The sequence below is a fragment of the Nuphar pumila genome, chromosome 7, assembly GCF_984573655.1.
Source record: "Nuphar pumila chromosome 7, dmNupPumi1.hap1.1, whole genome shotgun sequence".
NCBI classification, from domain to species: Eukaryota; Viridiplantae; Streptophyta; class Magnoliopsida; order Nymphaeales; family Nymphaeaceae; genus Nuphar; species Nuphar pumila.
The window spans coordinates 120,791,080-120,814,996 of NC_143255.1; the positions used below are offsets into that span (position 1 = coordinate 120,791,080).

General features: G+C 39.4%; 1 protein-coding gene across 2 annotated transcripts in view; it reads right to left on the reverse strand.

The window, feature by feature from the left end:
- LOC149833224 (calcium-dependent lipid-binding family protein) overlaps positions 1 to 23,917 on the reverse strand; it is a 226,229-nt gene that overhangs the window by 138,057 nt on the left and 64,255 nt on the right. For both annotated transcript variants that reach the window (XM_090015000.1, XM_090015001.1), the window contains 10 exons: positions 21,013 to 21,108; positions 20,797 to 20,864; positions 19,390 to 19,510; positions 18,846 to 19,067; positions 18,422 to 18,637; positions 18,230 to 18,339; positions 17,971 to 18,067; positions 12,520 to 12,618; positions 12,273 to 12,413; positions 12,040 to 12,108 (listed from right to left, as the gene is read on the reverse strand). In XM_090015000.1, the coding sequence (XP_089871126.1) occupies positions 12,040 to 12,108; positions 12,273 to 12,413; positions 12,520 to 12,618; positions 17,971 to 18,067; positions 18,230 to 18,339; positions 18,422 to 18,637; positions 18,846 to 19,067; positions 19,390 to 19,510; positions 20,797 to 20,864; positions 21,013 to 21,108 (1,239 nt within the window). The remainder of the gene's footprint in view (positions 1 to 12,039; positions 12,109 to 12,272; positions 12,414 to 12,519; positions 12,619 to 17,970; positions 18,068 to 18,229; positions 18,340 to 18,421; positions 18,638 to 18,845; positions 19,068 to 19,389; positions 19,511 to 20,796; positions 20,865 to 21,012; positions 21,109 to 23,917) is intronic.

Genomic DNA, 23,917 nt, shown 5'->3' on the forward strand with positions numbered 1-23,917 from the left:
AAACCCATGTACATCCAATGACAACCGTCATAGGATGAACGGAATATACACACGAGCTCTCTAAAAGCATTACAAATTCTTCTCCATAGCTCTCTACAACTGAACTGGAGCTGGTGTGACCAAGGTTCAAGATAAAATGAACTAGTCACAAGAAAGCATTAATTCTAGAAGAAATGATTCATTAACCCCTGATTGGATGTTTTTGTAAATAGCTCCTTGCTTTTTATACTTATTTGAAATAGCAAGTTTTGGTATTTGATAGTCTTATTTTTTTTAAATTCATAAATATAATAAAAAATGACTTTTTTTGAACAATGGGGCAATTGCTTTTTTCTTTACTATTATCTTCTTCCACTCCACTACTGCTGTTAAAAATATATATATATAAATTGTAAATACATATGTATATGTATATATATAACTAAGTTAGAACTAGGTTAGTTTATTTTTTAAACTTTTAGCTCTTATTGAACTAGTCAACAATTGGTTGACTAGTCAATAGAGTCGTTGGAGGTTGGTCCAACGGCTCTAAATAGAGTCATTGGACCAGCTCCAACGACTCTATGGAGCTCCCACATTGTGTATAAATAGGGGATGAATCCCCTCTGCATTGTAATGCTTCTTGCATGAATTGTCATCAATAAAAATTAATTTTTAGCCTTTTGTGTTGATCCCTTTAGTGGGTTTTGTGTGTGAGCCTATTTGTGGCTCTTTGTGGGTTCACTTTGGTATTTTGGTGGACTTTGTTGTGGCTCATTTGTGTGTCCACTTTGGTGATTTAGTGAACATTTTTTTAGACTCTCATTTCCTTACATGGTATCAGAGCTTAGTGATCACGCTTAATTTGTTTTCGGTAAATCAGGAAGCGTGTTACATAAAATTTAAAAGTGTTGAAGCTCTTTTGCAATTCCAATTCAAATGCTTATGAAATTGTAATTGCGCTCCAAGTAAAAGATTGGTGGTGCTAACTCGATGGAGGAGTGTTTGTGTTCATCATCAGTGGTGCTTGCTTGGTGCTGGAGTGCTCCTGATCTTTACCTTGCTTTGCTTCTTCTTCTTCTTTTCTATTCTTTAATTCTTGTTCTATCTTCTCAGACCTTGTAAAATTGGATGACAATAAAAATGTCACCATAAAACCCATCAAACTCAATGACTCAAATTATATAACATGGACTCCAATTATGAAGCACCTCATATAGGAAAAATGGTTGTGAATACTAGTGGACGGGACCAATCCAAAACCCAAATGAGAAAAAAGTGCCTCTTACGGAAGTTAAAAAACCAAGGCAATGGCCACCTATGAGAAGAAATTGAAGGAATGAAGAATGACGCAAGACAAGATTATGTCTTGACTTATTAATAGTGTTGATATTAAAAAGTATTCTAGTATTGCTAAATTCGAACATGCAAATAAGGCATGGGATTATCTCAAGAGAATGCACTCTCTTAAAGATATTGCACATGTGTGCAACTTGCAAGATAAAATTTGAAACATGACTCAAGGGGACAAGAGTACTAGAGAATACTATAATGAATTGTCCGAGCTTTGGAAAGAGTTGTCTCTTCTTGAACCAAAATGGCATTGTCCCAAAGATATAGAACTCCGCCAAAATCAAATAAATGCAGAGCATTTCTACCAATTCATTAATGGAGTAAGGTTGGAATTTGAGTCCACCAAATTCGTTCTTCATCGAGGCAAACTTCCCTCAATTGAAGACACTATAGAGGAATTAAGTATGAAAGAAAATAGGCTAAAAAAGAGGATTTCTAAGAGTGATGATGACTCGGTTCTAGTCGTATCTAGACCGAGAAACTATGTATGTACCTAAAAACCACCACACCATAGAAGGCCAAACAATGAGCATTATGGAAAACAAAGCAATGATGATAATAAAAAGGTCATTTATTATTATTGTCATGAATCGGGACACGTCAAAACCTATTGTCCTAAGTTGAAAAATGCTTATGAGAAGAAGGTTGTCTTGGTTGGAACTTGGAACTTCACAAGAGTCAAGTGATGTCAAAATCACACCACTTCGTTACCGCCATCACCACCACCACCACTACCACTATCACCATATAAATATGATTGTTGGGAGCAGCCCAACAGCCATATTGGATGCCCCTTTTAGCCTCTTGTATTATAAATAGGCCTTTTTGTTTTTTATAATTTTTCACCTTTTTACTTTTTGTTTTTTATAATTTTTGGTTTTTTACTGTTGGGCCAGCTCCAATATAGCTATTGGAGTTGCTCCCAACAGTCATAAATATGACCGTTGGGAGCAACCCAACAGCCATATTGGCTGCCCCCTTTAGCCTCTTGTATTATAAATAGGCCTCATGGCCTTTGTATTATTTCATCTCTTTTTCAAGAGAGTTTTCTATGCAATATACTTTCTCATTTGACCCTTGTGTAGGTGGTGTGATTATTCAATCAAGTGTTCCCACTTAATTGAGGTGTGTGTTCTTGCATATTCATCGGATTCGATCCACTTCATTACATACTTATCCTGTCCTACTTGCTACTTTATCTCCCTTTTTTCTTCATTCTAGTTTAAATAGTATGTAATTCAAACATTTAATGATTATCAATAAAGGCAAGGCTCTTCTTTATAAAATGTCCTTTTATTAGTGTTTGTAACCAACAAATAAAAACACATCCAAACAGGACCAAGTAAATAAGAAGCTAAATAAGCAGGACAACATTGACACCACCAATTGCAGCACACAACCAGTAGTTTTTTGCCAGGTCTAAGCTTATTTAAACAAACGAAAAGTGAATCCGATCAAGTTCTATCAAATTCAATCAACTTTTCAAATAGCACCCAACTGGAACATTTCCATAAACACTTGAATCATTTTATCTAAAATCACATCCTTCAAACATTTCATCAAAGACGTGGTGCACACCCTTTCCTTCTGTTTGATATCACCAGAGAACATCAGACAAGTGTGATCTTAAAATACAATCTCATAAAAGGATCAGCTCAGCACACTTGCAAGTTTCAAGCAAAAGCACAAAATTGCACCACCTAGAAAAGGGTGGAAACATTGATATAGTTTATTGAGAAGCTCCTTTAAAACTCATTATGATAGGAATATCATAAACCCTTACACACTTAATAAACTGTGAAACCCCTTTTCTTACAAAATGATAAAAAAAAACTTGTGAGAGAAAAAAATAACAAGACTACATTAAATAGATTAAAAAAACTCGCAAAGTAGGAAAAAAGGTAACACAATATACACGATATCCCCAACTTTCTCATAACCTCTTTAGGCGCAGATTTACTAACAGCATCAGTGAGAATATCAGCATCTTGAAGATGTAACTCATATACGTCACCTGAAACAATTTGGCTTCAACCTTGTCTCTTATGAAGTGACAATCTATATCTATAAGCTCAAAACACACGTCACCTAAAAACAATTTCGCCTCAACCTTCTCTCTGATGAAGTGACAATCTATATCTACATGCTCTATCCTTTTGGGGTAAACTGGATCAGACCCTATCTGCATGGCTGACTTATTGTTACTTGATAATGTAATGGGTGTTTTTGCATTGAATCCCAGCTCAGTAAGCACATGCATGAGCCACAATCCTTCATAAATTCCATGTGTCACAGCTCTATACTTAGCCTTTGCACTGGATCTGGACACCACTACTTGTTTTTTACTCTTCCATGAATTTGTGTATCCTCGGACCCTGCCCAATCTGCATCAGAGTATAATTCAATATTTAAATATCCTAATTAATATATAGGATTCCTTGTCCTGGATTTTTCTTTAAGTATCTCAGTACATGATACACCGCCATCATGTGTCAGGCTGTGTGATAGTAAGGTAAATGGGCTTTCCAGTAAGTCCTTGATATCCCCCCACATCCTTGAACTACACCCCCCATCCTAAGTCACACGGACCTGGCTATAAGGTCGACGCACCCGTGTCGACACACCCCGATACGGGTGCGGACACGGGTGCGGCTTCTGACACAGGGCAGACACGGTCAACCAAGTGTCGGACTCGGTCAACGCACTGGGGCCGAGTCTGTCCATATTTTGGACTCGGTCAACTTTGACCAAGTCTATTTTTGTCCATTTTTAAGGCAAAAGACGTATAAAAAGTATAAAAAAAAACAATCTTTTTATACAACAACAACAACTACGCCTTCATCCCAAAACAAAAAACAATCTTTTTATATATTTTTTAAAATATATATAGCCGAGTCTTATTATATATATATAGCTGTGTCCCCTACTGAGCACAACTTTGACCAAGTCTTATTATTGTTATATATATATATATTTAAAAATATATATACATATATATAGTTGTGTCCCCGTCTCCAAAAATTTTGAAATTGCTCCGAACCCGTGTCGCACACGTACCCGTACCCATGTGACATAGCCCTGATCACATAGACCTAATTTCTTTTTTAACTTGATTGAGCTATCAATACTTTTAAAGTCCAGCATTCCTGTTTATTTCAGTAGATCAATATCGGTACTGCTTTCAAGTCGGCTCTATGTAGTCTCTTCACTTTGTGCAACATCAGGATCTTACTCTTGGAAAGTATCATTCATGGTGGTAGTGGAGAAGCTTGACTTTTCTCCCACCACTCATACACTTTCAACTCTTTGGCACCCTTGTTGTTCTCCGCTTCTAAGGTGCTCTCATGGTTATCCACGGAAACTAAGGGCAAACCATAACTTCGACTCCCCTTTAATGAACTCCATCTCACTATGAAAATATGTTCTATTTTCAAAAAAACTTGACATCCATAGTCATATATCTTTTCTTATTTTTTGGGGCATAATGCTATCCCTTTTTTCATTAGGGTGATATCATGAAAAAATGCATTAGTTCACTCTAGGACCAAGCTTATCTCTAAATTTAAGAAAAATATAAACAAAGCATATGCAACCAAAGAACAGTAGGAACAACATAAAACATTTTAGCTTTAGAATATAGGATCCCAAGAGAGGTCTTTCCAGTTAGAGCTTCAGTCGGCATCCTATTGATAAGATAGGTTACAGTCAATAGTGCATCTCCATGGTAACATTTGGACACATTCTTTCCTATCAAAAGTGGTTGAGAAACTTCAAGCAAGTGCCAATTTTTTCTCAGTAACTCCACTTTCTTGAGGAGTGTTAGGACGAGTCATTTGGGTTCAGTTCCAGCTTTATTGAGATAGTCTCTCAGTAAGTGTGAAACATATTCACCTCCATTATCTGAGCATAATGTAATAGAATTTAGAAACCATTTGTGCATAATGGGGTAGATAGATGCAATCTCCTCTATGTATTCCATTAAACACATTGTGGTTCATTTTAGAGTAGCAATCCACAAGATACAAAATACCTATGACCACTAATGGAGGAAACTGGATAAAACACACACATATGAATTCAAATTTTCAAAAAGATTCACTAATCCTAGATGTACTAGTAGAAATTCAAGCACGGTGATGTTTTACCCACTGACAGGTACCACATTGCAAGACATATTTTTTATCCTAACATTGCTAGGCAACACATTTCATTAGTTTATGTAAAACCCTCGAGAAAAAAAAATTTGTTGTTGGACGCGGGTCGGATCCAGATTTGGACCCGACCCGGATCCAAAAGGAGAGGCGGTCGGGCACCGCCTCACTGCCCACCGCCTGCGCATTTTAAAGATAAAACACGCAAGAGGGAGGGACAGTCGACGAGCCCCTCCCCCACGCATCGACCATCATCGCTCCCCCTCTCATTTTCACTCTGCCCTCTCGTTCTCTCTCCCCGATACTCACCCCCTTCCCCCTCTCTCGTCGGACCTCACCGTCGGAGCCGACCACCTTCGGCATCCACGACAGTCGTCGGAGCCCGACGTCGGGGGCATTCACTCGCCCTCTCTGCCTCTTTCTTGCGTACGTTGGAACTCGACGCCGGCGATATCCCCATCGCCTCCCTGCTCTCCCTCCTTGCGACCTTTCGTCACTCCCCCTACGTACGCCAGCAAACCACCGGTGGTGGCCCCTTTCCTGCGGTTGGTTCAGGTAACCCCTGACTCCCCTCTAATGTCTTCTTTGTTTCCCCTTTCTCTTCTTCGGCAGGACGGTAGGGGCGACGCTCCCCTGCCATCTGCATTAGGTCAGCCGGTTGGGGATAAAGCCCCTGCCTGACATCTTACAGCGGGACGACAGGGGTGACGCCCCTTGTCGTCTGCTTTTAGTCGGTCGACAGGGGTTCTAGCCCCTGCCTTTAATGTTTCGGCAGGTCGGCAGGGGCGACACCCCCTGCCGCCTGTGATAAGGCTTTCGACAGGGGCTTGTTGGCCCCTGCCTCGCTTTTTGGCAAGTCAGCAGGGGCCTTGCCCCTGCCACCTGAGTTTTCTCGGTAGGCAGGGACAAAGCCCCTACCCCCGATCCCCTCTCTTTCCCTTTTTCGTCGAGGAGGGGCAGAGCCCCCTCCCTGTCTCCCTGTGGTGCAAGGTGAAGGGGAGAGGCTCGGCCCCTCCCTTTTTCCCTTTTTCGTCAGGGAAGGACCGAGTGCCCTCCCTGTCTTCTTGTTGTACAAGTTACGAGGGAGGGGCTCGGCTCCCTCTATGCTTCCTTTTTTCCCCAAGGAGGGGCTGAGCCCCATCCCTGTCTCCTTGTGGTATGGGTTACGAGGGAGGGGCTCGACCCCCTCCCTATTTTTCCTTATCGCAATAAGGGGGGTTGAGCCCTTCCCCCCAGTCTCCCTGCTCACTCTATTTGCCAGGGGAAGGGTTGATCCCCCCTCCCTACACCCTCGTTGTTCAGGGGAGGGGTCGAGCTCCCTCCCTGCGCCCTTTATCCTGTTTAGAAAGGGCTTCGCCCCTGCCTCCGCTGTTTTTCGATAGGCAGGGGGAAGGCCCTCTACCTTCCTCTTCTCTTGCGCCAGGCAAGGGCTTCGCCCCCTGCCTCTTTGCATATTCGGCAGGCAGGGGCGAATCCCCCAGCCTCCCCCTTAGTGGCTTGCGGGCAAGGGCCTCGCCCCTGCCTCTTTGCATATCCGGCAGGCAAGGGCGAAGCCTCCCTCGTTGTCTTCTTCAGACAGGGGTGCAGCCCCCTGCCTCCATGTTTCTCGCTGACAGCAGATCAGCAGGGGCTCACAGCCCCTGCCCCTGTTTCTTGCTCGTAAAGCAGGTTCGCCGGGGGCACGCTGCCCCTGCTTCTGCTTCTTTCACGTCAGGACATCGGCAACACCCCTATCCTCTCTACTTTTCTAACTGAGATAGCATGTTGATTGTCACTTTTGCAGCTCGTATGACGGATCCCGCTCGCGCTCCGCGACCCAAGCCGTCAATCGTTTACACCCGCAGGCGCCAGCAAGCTTGCAACTCTCCGAGGTAGGGGAAGATTGCACGAAGGACTTGGACAATTGAATTGAGTTCAATTAACTAAAAAAGATAATTAAATAAATATATATACAAATATATATTTATACGAGTACGCATTTAACTCAAGGATGCGGTTTCATGATCCTTGTCCTTTACTTTCTGTCAAGTCTTTACCTTGTCGTCGCGCTTTGCGCCTATGCTCTTGCTTTTGCAAATATTTTGTTACTGCCTTGCTATTGCAGATGACGCTCAGGTTTTCGCTCATTGCACGTGCTATAAAGGGATCCTCATGGAGGATGCAAAGGCATTTACCGATCTCTCTCTCTTGCGACAAGAGTTGAGTCGAGAGCTTGGAGATACATCTTCGTTTAAGGAGAGGGATACCTCGCAAGGATCATGGCTCTTCGAGTACACAGTCCTGCAAAGTAGACTTGAGATTTTAGGGAACTGCACAAAAGCATCATAGACTGCCCCAAATCGAAGTATTTAGAAGAACGTGTTTTGGCTGGTTTTGTTCGTCTATTCGGCATATCTCGAGTAACCCTGAATTGGGGCTTGAGCGAACTTCTTAGCGGGGATTCTGTTGAGAAACCCGTATCCCGTTCATTGAGGTCAGTATCGAGTCATGCGAGGCATGTAGATACCACGATAGCGGATGAGATTCGAGAAAATCACATGCCAGATGTTGGCACAAGTTGTTAGTTGTTTCAAAAGATAAAGAATGTCAAAAGTAAAGTTTGAGAAACATTATATCTTTGTGAAACACTTTTGTTGAGGTTCCTATTGATGAACTACACCCCTTTCATCCTAGAGTACTTGTAGTCGTACACTACACGCTAGTACTGCGATGATCGGATAAGACGGTCGTGCGACCTCGAATGGTGCTAAATGCACAATACTATAATCACATAAAATGGTGACTGATCGCCTTCACGGGCTAGATGCTCGAGTGGTTGAAAGACCACAGCATAGAATGGGTCATTGGTTAAGCAACACCTAACGCACCCATTCGCTTCTCGTTGTCTGTCAAGGGAGAGGACGGAGCGGTACAAAACTCCAATGGACAGGTTGTTAACAACCACCCCACAGGCAAAGATCTGGCCTCTCCAATCATTGGAGTTAGGGGAAGGGACTACCAGACATTATCCTAGGTGGTAGATCCTATGAACTTTTGCAGAAGTTGGATGCATCTGTGGCACTGCTTACCTGCCTTTGAGGAATCCTCTCTAGGCTAAAGTTGTCTCCTTAGGAGCGGACTCAACTAGTTATTCGGGTTATTGAAAATACATAGAATAACTGATGCCTGAATTAATCTCAGTTGTTTTTACGTTTTGTCTGCGCGTACCCGCAGGCCAGTAATATCGAAACATAAAATATGTTCACATTGGTTGATGGGTCATAAGACTTTCGTGCGTTTTGAATATGTATTTTCGTCAAGTAAAAGCTTATCGATGCAATTGCATATGACTTTGGTATCTCTGATATTTGTATGATTAGTTTAGACTATTTAGGTGAATAATACATCACGCATACATAGTTTTATTGCAGAGAATTGCGTTATGATTGCCTAAGTGAATATATCATACCTGTATAACATAATTGATAAGTATCTTGATTTTGATTGAAATGTCTTGAAGATATGTGTGTGAATTACACGCTAGAAAGGTCGAATGCGATGTACTTTGAGATAAGAATTTGAATGCATATGATGATACAATAATTTGAATATTTGCACATATAACTTGAATCCTATGAATTTAGCGAACTACGTAGGAGTTACATATGTTGATGTTTAGTTTATTCATATTATGTAGTCTGCGTGTTCTCATGTGTATAGAACCCATGCTTTGTTTATGCATGCTTCGAGGTCCTATTTGAGGAATGCAATGTTCCTGGTGGCAATGATACGATGTGTAGTATTATATGCTTCTGTATGATGTGATTGAAATGCCACATGATAAAAAATGTTGAAAGTATGTGATAAATGTTCATGGTTCTTGGAACCATATTGGAGGAATGTGTGATCTTATGTTTTGTTTTACCATGTGAAGTGATTCGATGTATATTGCTGGTATATATGCTTGTGCCCAGATTGGTTGCTACTGACCCCAAGAGCAGTCAATTGCTCAGAGCAGTCGATTGTATTGATGCATGTAACACTGGGTATGGTATCTGTTAAAGACCTGATTTTCAAAGAATTATCTGCAAGGGCGTGTATGATCAAAACTAGGTGACCCGACTAGGGTGGTAGATTCTATATGAGGATGTGCACTGTCCACGAGCAGGTAGCCGCAAAGACGGTGAACTCCTGTGAGGAAGTGTATAGTCCAAGACCAGGTATACCATCTAGGGCGGTAATTCCTTGTGAGGTTGTACATTTCCCAGACCAGGTGATCCGGCGTGGATCTTGTTAATTATAGTAATGGCTATCAACCCTGAGAGCGGTCATTTGTGTTGATGCGTGTATCGCAATAATTTTCATTGCATATGGCATTTGTTGAGGATCGGGTTTCCAAAGGATTCTCTATGAGGTTATGTATGATCAAGGTTTGGTAATCCGGCTAGAGCGGTAGAATCTTTGTGAGGAGGTACACTGTCCAAGAGCGGGTAGCCGCAAAGACGGTGAACTCTTGTGAGGAAGTGTGTTGTCCAAAACCAGGTATACCATCCATGGTGGTAATTTCTTATGAGGTCGTACATTTCCCAGACCAAGCGATCCGACGTGGATCTTATGATTTTGATTACCATAAAAAGTTATGGTGAGCTGTGATGATCTTCTGAGATTGATTGGGATAGCCAGTTATAAATCTATAGTTTTGGCTTTCTGTTTTAGCATGATTATATGTTGAACCCAGATGTGAGAATCAGATCTTTAGTCGTTTAAGATCAAGATCATGTTTTGGACCTTCTACGGAATTACGGGTTTTTCTGTGAAAGTATGACGCCTTGAGTAAGTCATAACAGGTGACAGTTGGTCGCGTAAGGCCTTGAGAGATAAGAATAAATTAAGGTTGTTTAGAAAAAAGTGTGTTAGAAATAGTGAGAAATACAAACGATGTCTTGATAATGTTTAAATGTAGAGACCTCGTTCAAGGAACGAAAACAAGCTAGTTGCGTGGTAGTTCACAGCTTACGATCAAATGAATCGTCATGCTACGTTTTGACAGTTGCTTTGAACTGCTTACATGTTTAACTGTTGATCTGCTTTAAATTGCTTAGCATGCTGAATTAAATGTTCTTAATTCAATTGCATGTAGTCTCTCTTATGCACCTACTAGTTTTTCGCGAAACTAACTCATTTTATGGGTACAGGTGATGATTAGGTACACCACATGCGATGATGCAATGGAAAGATGGCTTCAAGATTTCTTTTTCCTACTCTTAGCTCGTGTCCTGGACGTTTTTTTGTTTTGTCACGGGTTTTCCTTTGGATATCCGAATTTTGTACTATTAGGGGAACTTCTTAAATGAAAGTGGCTTTTCCAAGTGTTTTGGATTGTGCGTTTTGGTTCTTTTAGCTAACGTGCCCAAAGTTGTCAGCTTGCCTTTCTAAATTCAACAAAAGAATAGTCTTCCGCTGATTTTATAAACAAACTCTGAAAGGGAAGAGATTTTTTCTAGTCTTTTGCCTGTTTTCTGAAAGGTTCGCAACTTTGAAATTTTGGGGCGTTACAGTTTAGATAGTGGGTGATGACCTAACCTGACATGTTGTAACTGATTACCTTCTACTACAGGAGATAAAATGGACTCTCTCAAGGATGCCAATGCCTGTGAGCCATTTAAGGTATAAAGCCCTTTATTATCACTATTACAACCAACAATTTTTCAGTCTATGGATCCTGAAAAACACAACAATTAGGTTAAAAGAAATCATTGATCAGCTAAGAGCTTTTGTTAAGGAACTCACAAAAAAAGGTTTTATGGGAATGAAAGAAAAAGAAAAATTGAGGTTAAATGGACATGAGTGATACAGTCATCAGCTAATCCTATAGGACTACTAGAAAGACATGGGACATATGATGAGAAAACATCCAATTTTCCTGCCATTGGATTAGTCCATTTTAAGAAGCAATCCAGTTTATCTCTATTGAATGGTATGCATGCAAGCTTGTCCATGTATACAACTCTTATTAATTGCTTAGGTGTGAGCTAACTGAAGATTAAGTTATGATGCAACTTTTCAATCTATGCAAGTTGGCAGTCATCATGATCACCTAATTTACTCAATTTGTATGCAGCAAAATCAACTTGTCTGTATGTTCAGCCTGGAATAACTGTTTGAGAAGTTTATTCCAATTACTCGTCCTAGATTCATAGAAGCTAATTTAAACTTTACACCATTACATCCCTTTGAATCCCTAACCCCTTTCTTGGCAATCAAGCATCCAGTTCACCTTGTATTATGAATGATTCTTTCATCAATATATGCACTAAAAATCATGGCCAGGCATAATGTTCTTTTCTACAGTAAAATAAGGCAAAATAACCTTCGAGGAGGTAGCATGAGTTGTGATTCTGGAAGCAGCAAATACAAATAATAACAGTAAGCGCTAACAGACTGAGATGATCATTATATTACCCTAACTATTACATAATGAAAATGCACCTGAATGCTGCAATAGAAAGTGTATCACAAATAATTGTAATTGAGAAAAAAATAAAAAGGTAGTATCTTCACAGATAAATATGAGAACCTTTCCTCCACTTGCAAGGATCTCTACAATGAGGGTCTCTTCAGACTTTTTACTCTCTTTTTCTTCCACCTACAAATTAAAAATAAATAAATAGAGAAAGCACACCATGTCTATCGCAAGATCTATATAAGCTAAACTATTATGGATCAATTAGTATTATAAACCAGGATTTCTATGAAACCAAATTTGTAAAATGGGATAACTTGCACACTGACAACTGTTATAAAACATACCTCCCCATAGATCATCAACTTCACCGCTACCAGAGTGCCATTCACAACTAAGTCTGCATTCCCATAAGAACTTACTTGAGGTAATCCAGACTCATGCATACTTTTTGCTAGTTCCGTAAGTATGTCCATGGCAGGAGGAGCCTGCACAAAATTTCCAATAAAGATCTTGGCAAAATTTGAATTTCTGAGCTTTATCTAAAAAATGTCAGAACAAAGAGATTTTTGCGGAGCAAGGATGAAGATTTACGGAAGCTCTGTAAGTTGCTTGAGCAAGTGCTCGCATCCATATTGCCTTCTCTTCATCATCTCGAAACTCCGTGATCATGGTGCTAGAAGACTCTAGAGCCTGCATTTCTTAGATTAGAATATTTAATGCAAGTTTTTGGCTCATTTCCATCTATGATTGATAAACAATCAATAGAAATGGAATTTAAAAATAGAAAGAGAACAAACACAAACAAATTAGCCCACGTTTGGTTGACAAATTATTTTTACATGAGACATATGAAATGAAAAGTAATCACTAACCAGGAAGCATTCAACAAGTTAATGAAGAAATTATTTAGAATGCATGAATAAAAGAGTCAAAGTTGTTATGCAATATGACCCTAATTCGTCTAAGATTTGTTGGCTTCTTTTTCAAAGCATAGGTATATGTATAATACTTGTTGGACCTAAAAAAAAATTATCTTCTACTATATGACTATGAAATTAGTTTATATATTATATATTAATTTCTATATTATACATATATCAAACATAAAAACATGATCCAGTTTGAACGATTTTCAGCAAAAAATAGTATTTATTGACATTACATAACTAGTAAGAAACACGTAACAGATGAAGATTAGTTAAAAACACTTATTACTTGTATACAAGAGAGTACATACTAAAGCAGTTTAGTCATTTATTATTATTATTATTATTATATATATGTATATAACCATACAAAGGGAAGGGGGTAATTCTAAATGACTACATTTTTTATATATCTATGTATTAATTTGTTTCTAATGAATTTTTCTGTTAAAAGCTTAAAGTGAGATATATGTCTTAGTTTTTGTAAAAAAAATTATAAAAGCTTGAAAGCATGTTTTTAGTATTACTGATTATGTAACATGTTATTTATATATGTGTGTTACTGCGCTTCTGTGATATTTTTCTGTGAAAGGCGGATAGTATGATTTTTTTTGTATATATATAATGATTATGCTATGAATAAAATATATTTGTGAGTGTAACAATCAATTTTCTGTGAAAGGCAGAAAGCATGTTTTGTTGATTATACTGAATATGTTATGAATAAAATATATTTATATTCATATTTATATTGTGGTTATATATATTTTGTGAAAGCATGGGTAATTGTGTACTTGTCTGATGAAAACATCTTATTACAAAAAGAATCAAACATATTTTATGTAATAATTGTATATTTTTTTATTTTTTAAATGAGGTATCCACTAATCTGACTAGTCCCATCTAGTCCTTTTAGGAGTCTAATGACTGAGCACAGCCTAGCACTTTTGACTACATACGTTGTTACTGGTCAAACCAGTTTGACCAGATAGGATCCAGTCAACCAAATTAGACAGTCACTCGCAGTGGATTCCTGAATGGACCGAGCTGAACTATACTGGATCCAGTTAACCAAGTAGATTCAGTCAAACATATTTGACTCAGAAGACCTGAACTCAGATCCAATGAATTGTATCGGACTCAATAGACATGAACATGCACATGCACGGAGGCAGGGGGCTTGGCCCCTGCCTAATGAAATGTGAACAGGCAGGGGGCGAAGCCCCTGTCTGATGCCAGGGAAAAACAAGGCGAGGGGGCTTGCCCCTGCCTGCCGAAAAACAGTGGAGGCAGGGGCGATGCCCCCGCCTAAAGAGCAAAGAGGCACAGGGAGGGGGCTCGACCCCTCCCCAGCCGAAACAAAGAGCAGGGAGGGGCTCGACCCCCTCCCTTGCCATAACAAGAAGCAGGGAAGGGGGCGACCCCCACCCCTGCCGTAACAAGAAGCAGGGAGGGGGGCTGACCCTCTCCCCTACCGTAATAGGGAACAGGGAGGGGGCTCAGCCCCTCCCCAGCCGTAACAGGAAATAGGGAGGGGGCTCAGCCCCCCACCCCCTCCCATCCCCTACCTACAAGGGTGCAGGGAAGAGCTGGGCCCCTCCCCTGCAACAAGAGGGTACTGGGAGGGGCTCGGCCCCTCCCTTACCAACCACGGCGCAGGGAGGGGCTCCGCCCCTCCCTCGCTAAAAGGACTCGCAGGGAGGGGGCTTTGCCCCTCCCCTGTGATTTAGGGCAGCAGGGAGGCGGCTCGGCCACCCTCCCTGCGCAACGGAGAGGTGAGGGAGAAAGACAAACTAGGGAAAGAGAGGGGAAAAGGAGGAAAAGAGGGGCGAAGAAGCATACATGTGGGTCACCGGAGGGAAGCTCGCCAGAAGGAAGGGGGTCGCCGATGAAGCTTCGGTCGGTCGACGATCGGAAAGGAGGTCGCGGGTGGCGGCGGGCTGACAGTGGTCTCCGACGAATCGAGGAAGACGAGAGAGTCGGTGAGGGAGAGAGAGTCGAGTGAGCGAGAGAGTAAGTGAATCGAGAGAGACAGTGAAAAGGGTAGAGGGGAAGGAGGTTTCGAGAAACCTCCCCCCTTTGCCTCGCTGTCTCTCAAAGGCACGAGAGGCGGTGCCTCAGGCTGGGTCCGGGTCCGGAGCCGACCCGAATCCAAAGAATTTTTTTTATTGTTACACTTCTGTCCAGATTTGAGAAATTTCTCTGTTCTGATCATGTTTACAGCTTTTGATTGTTATAGTTGGTTTCATCTGGGTCGTTTTTGAGTTAGAGTTCCGTTGGAAATGATTTTGGGTGAAAAACTCTTGATATTTGTGAGTTTTGTGGAATCTTCCATGTAGGTATATGAGGCGGCAACGCTACAAGCTAAAAAAAGTCATATCCGTGTGATTAGAGGCACGATCATCACTTTTGAAGGTATAACATGGAGGTAAAACTCAAAACCTCAAGGTAATAGGTTTGATCCACACCAGTGTTGTGAAAAGCGTTGAGGCGTAGCGAGGCACTCCACCAAAATCTGAGGCGAGGCGTAAAGCGTAAGCCTCAATTTTTTTTTGAAAACTTAAAAAAAACTATAAAAAATATCTAAAATAATAAATAAATAAATACTGCTTTATTGATGAAGCAACAACCAACAAGAAATTAAAAAAACTCAAATAAATATTGACAGAATATAGATTAACATGTAAAAGTAACATTAATGCAACAAGTTGATCTACGTAAGTATCTAAGAAATAAAATATGAGCATTCATTCAATAAAAAATTAACAACGAAATACATATTAGCATTAACAACATCATGTCATAATTAGAAAATGCATTTAGCATTAACAACCAAACGTTAATATATTTGTCCAAAACTCTTCAAAATGAGAGTAAAGCACAGATATAAGCTAACATATAAGAATATTTAATAAAAAAAACTTAATATCAAACAATTAAAAAATTGGGCAACTTTATTATTCAAATGTAGTGTGTTAAATTTTTGCCACTAACATTCACTAAAAGTAGCTTGTCATTATAAGGGTCAGAATTCATCTATTAATATGAAATAATAGATAAAGGTTAATTGAAGCTGCAAAAAGCTTCTTGTTCACTTTTTTCTAATGAAATCTCGTTGAATCTATAAACTCTCACATAGGTACAGCTATGGGTATGGATGCAGGTGTGGGCACATAGGGTACAACATCAGAATTTACAAAAGTATGGGGCATAGGGGTACAACACAGCTATGTGTGTGTATGTGCGCATATGTGTTTTTTTTTGTTTGAGAAAAAATAGGTATACATGCATGTGTGTTTGTGTGTATCACGCACCATACAATAATGAATAAAAACAACCCTTTATGCATCATAAAATGGATCAAAATTGGTAATGGATTGGGTTTGATTGGTCAAATCCAAAAACTAGTCTGACCCATGCCCATTGAAGTACCAGTATCTGATGAGTTGTGGAGCCTAATTCAGAGTTTTTTCCCTTGCAGTAAGGGGGGTCCGGGGGCTCCCCCCAACATTTTTTTTTTGGGGCTTAAGTTTGAGACCCGGTTTCTTATGGATCAGACCCGACTTGTTTAGGTTTAGGGTTGTCGCCCTTGCCTTGTATAAATTTACCTTTTTTTTCTTCTTTTTAGGCTGACGAAGGCGAGAGGTGGGAGAGACCTAGACGAGCGAGTGCGTGAGAGACGAGCGACTAAGTGAGTGAAAGATAAGTAGAGATGTGTGAGACGAGCGAGAAGTTGGAGAGAGAGAGAGAGAGTGAGAGAGACCAAGACGAGCGAGAGGTGGGAGAGAGTGTGTGAGAGACGAGGCTGACAGAATGAGGGCCCCCGACCCTAATTAGGGTCGGGGGCCCTAATATTTAACCATAATTTTTGGTCAAATGGAGGCTTTGACCCCCCATTTGACTAAAAATTTGAGGCGTGTATGCCTCACCTTGAGGCGAACCTCGCCTCGAGGCGTACGCCTCAGGGCATTTGCGCTTTTACGCTGCGCCTCAAGGCACAAAGGCCCTCGCCTTGAGGCGAGGTGCACTTTTTGTGCCTTGAGGCGCGTTTTAATAACATTGATCCGCACTATTTTAAGTGGGGTTTCTTATCACTCCCTCTCCCTTTCTTTCTCTTTTTACTTCTTCCTTCTCTTGCCTCAATCTACTTTTTCTGCTTCTACCAATTGCCTCTCTCTCTCTCTCTCTCTCTCTTAATCCTCTTCTTTTGTCCATTTAGATGGTTTATTACTCTAATTTTTCTCATGGTCCTATAAATGAGTCATTGTTTTGAGGCTTTGTTAGCTCCATCCATGGAGGGAGGAAGAGAGATACACAAACAACTTAAAATGGTGATAATGTGAACCGGTTGAGTTTGCAAATAGACTACTAAGTGTGTGTATTTCATGGCTCGTAATTCGTGGTTGGTTATATCAGTGCAAATGTCATGTCGTAGGGTAAGGGAACTTTGTACAATAATGTAGGCATTAACATTTCAACCAATAGCTTAAGACAAATTGATAGAAGAAAGGCGCAAACCACAAAGTCATTGTTAGAGGTTATCTCGGATTTTGAAGATGAAATGCTTGATGAAGATCACCCATCATCACCTCAGTGTCACGCTTATAAAGAAGCAATGAAGGGAACTACCAATGGAATCTTGAAGGTTTATACTTTTTCCAGTGTTTGGTTTTCATGGTGATGTATATCATGGTGCACCTGTACCTTAGACCCTCCAAAATCCCTTTATGATATTTACATAGTTTGAATATACACAATGAGACACATGTACAATGTGTTTAAAAGCACAATAACAAGTTTCATGAGTACTTGGCCAAGCTTCAGACACTTAAAAATTCATCTATATATTCTAGAAATGCAAAATTACTTGAAACCAACTATTTAACTATCAAAAACTTAAGTTAAATCATAACATGCAGATATCATGCATCAATACATTTTCACAAGTCCGGAGCCATATAGCTTAAGTGAGCAAGAGCCACACCAAACACATGGTGAAGATATATGTTCTGCCCACCTTAAATTTTACTAATCAATTCATGCTGAGAAATAAAGATGACACAAGTTGACAATCTAATTGCACAACACAGATTCACATTTAGAAACAGTTGATCACCTTTTGAATATTAAGCCCTCTGTAACTCACAGCAATCGAAAACAATGATCCTCCAATGCTTGTCGGAGAAACCTCAAATACTTGTCGACCAACCATACTGTCCAAATCAGAGAATTGTAAATCAAGACTACAATTTTAAGCATCATCTGAATAAAGGAACTTAATCTACTGCAAGAGGTCAAGAAAGGAGACTGTAGATGAGCCAAAAGTCCCAAAACATTAAATGAAAGCAGTTAAAGCATAGAGGTGAGTATAATACCTGATACACCGCCTGTAACTTTGAGAAGTTTCTGAGTCAAGAGCATAGAGGTGCAAGTTAGCAAGAACAAGAAAACAAGGTCTCCACTCAGCCGTTGAATTTCCTATTCCCTAAAAATTTAGAAATACATGATCATAACAGGAAGCAGATACTGTGCTCTATTCTAATTAACAATCAGTAAAAGTATCATACCGTCCAAACGAGAATTCTAGCATCTGCAGCAAGATAAGATGAAATGCCAGTCTGAATATTTTTGTTAGCCACTTGATCACTGCTTGTAGTTGTTCCATAAATTATGTTCAGTAAGTCCAGAATTTTGCTATATCTTGATGGGGAAAAATGAATACCCAGATTTGGAACTTGAACAGAAACTCTTCTTGGTGGATAACTTGGATGTGGAACTTTGATCTTGAAACATATATCCCAAATGTTACATACATAAATGCATATGTTACAACTAGTTAACAGTATGAAATCATAATAGATAAACCTACTTGAATGCAATAACTAGTTGTAGCATGAGATCACAAAAGAAAACCCTCAATTTTATTAGAACGCAATGTCATTAAGTGCAATAAAATTCCTGCCACAGTGGTACCTAAGAAAGCAGAATTACCTGCTCAATAATCAAGAATGCACCAAACCTATCAATAAGAGAGCTGACTTCATTCACTCCAGCTGTAAGACGTACATTAGGCGATGGACAACTGAAAGTCAATAGGCCTGAATCATCGCATGCACTACTCAAAGGGGCATCCAAAAAAAAAGCAGTGATATCCCTTCCTGATATGTAAAAGCGAGAATAAAGACTCTGTTTTTGGTCATCGTAAGAACCTTCCTGCAAAAGATAACACATTATCAAGCAAAAAAGAGGTGACATTATTAGGGGGTGCAGATCAAGGGTCTGATCTGGCATGGGGCCCATGACAGTTTCTTTATTCTTCAAACAGAGGGTCTCAGATGCTCGGTTCTGAGATCCTCAAAAGCCCCCCTAGATACACATACTGAAGCCAAAGAGTATGTGGGGAGTCGGGCTAGATACACTGTGCACTAGAGACTCTAGGATCTCGGCTCCTAGGCTATCAGATCACTCAGATCTGAGATCCGAGGCAACCAAACACACCCTCAGTGTCACGGTGTTTACATATTTTGTAGCTTACTTTAGTTCGCAAAGTAAAGTGCCCGAAATCCAAAAGCAGATGCCCACAGTTATCAATAGATCCATTTGACACCAATGGAACCCTCAATTTTGGTGCATCAAAGTCAATGTCAAGAGCAAACCTGAAACAAATGAAAGTTAATATTCAAAAAACAAACGAAAATATCATATGCAGAAAACAACTGCCAAAAGGACAGAGCCATCAACAACTGTTGTACTGTCAGGAGAAGCTCTCAGCAACATGACACTCGTAAGCTAATGCAGTAAGAAAATGTGGCTCTAAACATGTTGAAATCTCACCTTGAGCATCAATGTTAAGATGTACCCATTCACCAAAGCTATACATCATAACTGTCCTATTAGTTAGAACCATGCTTAACTGATCAGATAGCCAGCTAGACAAGCCACACACTAGGAACACACAAATGATACAGCTTGCTTGCCTAGTTGAAAGAAATTAATTGAACAACTAATCAACTTAACCAACCGGTGGAATGACTAGTCTATGATCATAAAGTTCACAAATTTTTTAAACCATAGGTACACTGACTGGTTGTTTAGATTCATAGAAACCGAAAGAAAGAAGAAAGGGTTGGGGTAAAAATAAAATATACCTAATGCTAAAATTTATTAACATGCAAAACAGGCAGTTTTTCACTCTCATCTGCATCAATTCATGATTGGAGAGATTTCTTTTCTTTTCTCATACTTCATAAGACTCTTTTCTTTTCTCATCTCTAAAGAACATTTCTTCACTATACTGGCTCCTACTTGCTAATTTGGTGATTTCAATGTCATTCTGACCAATATTTAACTGTTGGCAAGAAAGATCATATTTCAAGCAATCTTTCCTTTTTTTACCTAGTTTACATGGCCTTTTTTCAGTTGCTACATAGTAGGTACGTGGTTACTGGAAATGAGTTTTAAAAGATTGTGCTCCTGCTTCTTCATGCTCTTTTAATTGTAATTGGAGTTAGAGCCAAAAGGACTTGAATATTGTTATTTTGATCTCCATATTCGTTTTACAGTAGTAGGCATTAGAAGTTGCAAAAGACCTTTCAAAGTTTTCTCCAATATTTTTAGTCTTTCCGACTTTGTTACTTTATTTCTCCCATTTGGAGGTTTCTAAAGCTATGAAAATTGGATTGAATATTTTGGCAACTGAAGAATGGCAGGTTGTGGTTCAGCTACAGATTTGATTTTAAAAGAAGCAGGCTAGATTCATAAACCCTGGATCCATAAGCAGAAGTGGTGACACCAGTGTGATTCAGCACAACCCTCGATCCAATAGCAGAAGTGGTGACACAGAAAGAAACCAGCCAAGAGATTATTTGATTATTATCAAACTGTTTGCCCAAGTCATGATGAATTCTAAGCATGAAAGAAGCACAATAGGAAAATCATTAACCTGCTCTGTTCTTCTAAAACCAGTTGAAACTGCTCTTGAGCTCTTCTTGTTACTCGCTCTAACTTCATCTGAGATTAAATTTTGCAATCAAATATTTGCTATGAAGAAGAAATATAAATCATGACAAAGTAAATGTATTTAAACTGCATGGTATGATAACCCTTACTGCTACAACATTCTAAAGACAACCAACAAACCTGCAGTTTTGAGTATTACCTGCAAAGCTGTTGCAGTCTCTGAAGCAACAACAGGACTAACAGCATTACTTCTCTTGATAAATTCCAAAAGACGATCATAAGTCACCATCAACACCTGTTCATGGTACGCACAAGAGCAGAATATCAACAATCAAAGTTAAGAAACAAATTCCATTTATCAGCAAGTACAACTTGGACATAAACACTTCTTGCTAATAGCCCCTCCCAGGGAGTGTTTAAAATCAAAGTAGGTGATTTGATTGCTTAAAACAAAGGAAAAACAAAGTGTTAACGTTGTGTGTTTTGGCAAGTTAAACTTATCCACCGAACTATTTTTTTCTTCAGCTAGTTTTTAATGCGTGCTAGAAATCACAGAAAGAAAAACACAGAAAAAAATTTATAAGATAGAATTGGAAGCCCCTAAACAGAACAAAAAACTGACAATACAAAAAAGAAAAGGTTTTTTTTAAATGAACCCCTGCATTATGGCAGATTTGCAAAATGGTCCCTGCCTTACATGATTTCAAAAACAGTCTCTCACATGCAAAATAGTCCCTGCCTTTTGATTAACCCTTGAAAAGTCGTCCTTGGAGTTAAGAGGTGTCCCCACCTTTTAACCGCAGCAGTTAAATGCTTGTAAAATGACCATTTTGCCTTCATTAGGACTTTTTAACAAAACAACAATAAGATGTATTCATTTTAGTATAGGGTAAAACAGTCATTTTGCAGAGCCCTCCAAGCATGGTTACTGTCAAACCCTAGTTAATTTAACACCCTTTTAACTAAACGACCTCTTTGCACTAACGTCAGATAAGAGAGGGACAGTTTTGCAACTAATCAATGAGACGGACTATTTTGCATAAAACACAAAAAAGAAAAGCACATCCATGTCATATTTTAATTGCTTATGAGTAGATAAATTCTTCACTAGACTACGCCTTTATGAACAGATGTAACTAAAATCCATGAGGATCCAGTCATAGTAAATGCATATGCATGGGGCAGAAATCAAGAGAAAGGTGATTGTGACATTAAGTAAACTCTGATACAAACCCCAAGTGGGTCTACTTTTATTGGCTTTGGCACTTGTAATTGGATCCATTTTAAGTGAGGATCCATGTCTAGTTAGGATATTATGGATGTACCCAAAGGGTAATGCTGTCATTTTGGCTCGCTTGACTCTATACATAGGGTCTAAGTTGGAAAATTCTATAGAACCCCCTTGGATTTCTTCCTCGCCAATCTACTAGAGTGGATTTGCCTCTAGTTAGATAACTTGGCTCCCATACCTAAAAAATCTCCAAGTATTTATTAAGAAATTCATGCTTTCCTCCATAATTCCCTCCCACTCAACCTTTTTCCCTCTCATTTTTTTCACTCCATCCTCTTAGCCAACCCCCTTATCTCTAGCCCTAATTCATCCAATCTCTCAGTTCTCATCCAAATTCCCTCATCGTCCAATAAATCACCTAAGTCTGGTATCATTTTGGTAATAAAGCAGTCGGTCCTGGAATTTGATTGAGAGGACGTCAATCAACCTGAAATCTGGCAATCGTGGAGAGCATGACTAATTTTTAATGCAATTTGGCCGAAATTCATAGAGTTCTCTGCAATTGAAGCTCAGATCAAGACAAATTGTGTGCTGGAACAGATCGGAGGTATGAAAATTCATGAAAATTGCAGTTCTTCCGATTGTCTAGAGAGATTAAGAGGTGATCAGCTATTCTGACGTGCTGATCGATTAGATCAAGTATCATAAAGCTTGATCACACTACATCTAATGGATTGATCGGAGGTAGAACATTGGTCAATGATAAAAACCAAGTGAAATGAGAAAAAATTAGTAAGATCAGATGTGAATTGAACTGGAAATTGAATATCTCCATTGAGAATTTGAGTGGATCCAGAATCAAGGCTCATAGAAGGTCAAATTGCAGCAAAGTCAGTGTGTTCGCATTTTCTGAGCACAATTCCAGGCAGAACTCAAGTGTTATCATTCCAAAATCTTGATTTCCCCTTTGATTACTCTTAATTGCACACTCTTATTGAATTTGAGCACTTCTGGACTCTCTGCTCGAGATCTATCAACTCCCAATTGAGATTGGAATTCTGGACCTTGCTTACTGCAGGAAAACAGAATTTACTCTTTTACTCAGATGATTTTGAGGTTCTCCAGTTATTGGATTGAGCTAAGATTTTTTCTAGAGATAGATCAGACTATAGATATTAATCAAGTTAGAAATTGAATGTTTTGGAGCTTGGACAGTTCAATTCCAGTGTCTTCTTGTAAACCTAATCCAAAAAAGTATTGTTTTGGTTCCATTCATGGTAGAGAGCTTTTCGTTTCAGCTTGTGATGGAAGGGTTGCAATTATTATTTGTATCAATGTATAAGACAAACAAATTGCACCTAGGTGGCTTATAAGTTCATAAATAAGATTCTTAAACTTTGCTAGTAGTCTATTAGGTAAGCTAAATATGATTTATGAAGTCAAAACTTCGGAACCTACAATTAAAAGAAAAGGAACAAAGTCTCTCTCTCTCTCGTAAATACACACAGATCCCTTTAATTCAAAGTTCAAACAAAAAAGTGAGAGTGAAACCCAGAAACTATGCATGCAATCTCTAAATTGTTATAAAGCATTTGCACCAAAGTACCATCTCATCAACTTTAGTAGGTGCTAAATGCACATGTTTACGTATATATGTAATTCAGCATCTCTCCCTCAAAAAATACATGCACACATACATCATTTGCACCGAACTACCACCACATCAACTTTCATAGGTGTTAAATGTTATATTATCATGTATATTTTTGTAAGTAATTGTGTGTGTATAATATATGTATGTGTGTACATATATGCATATGTATTCTTTTTTCCCCCATATATTTCTTTGCAATATGTACAACATGTAATATGT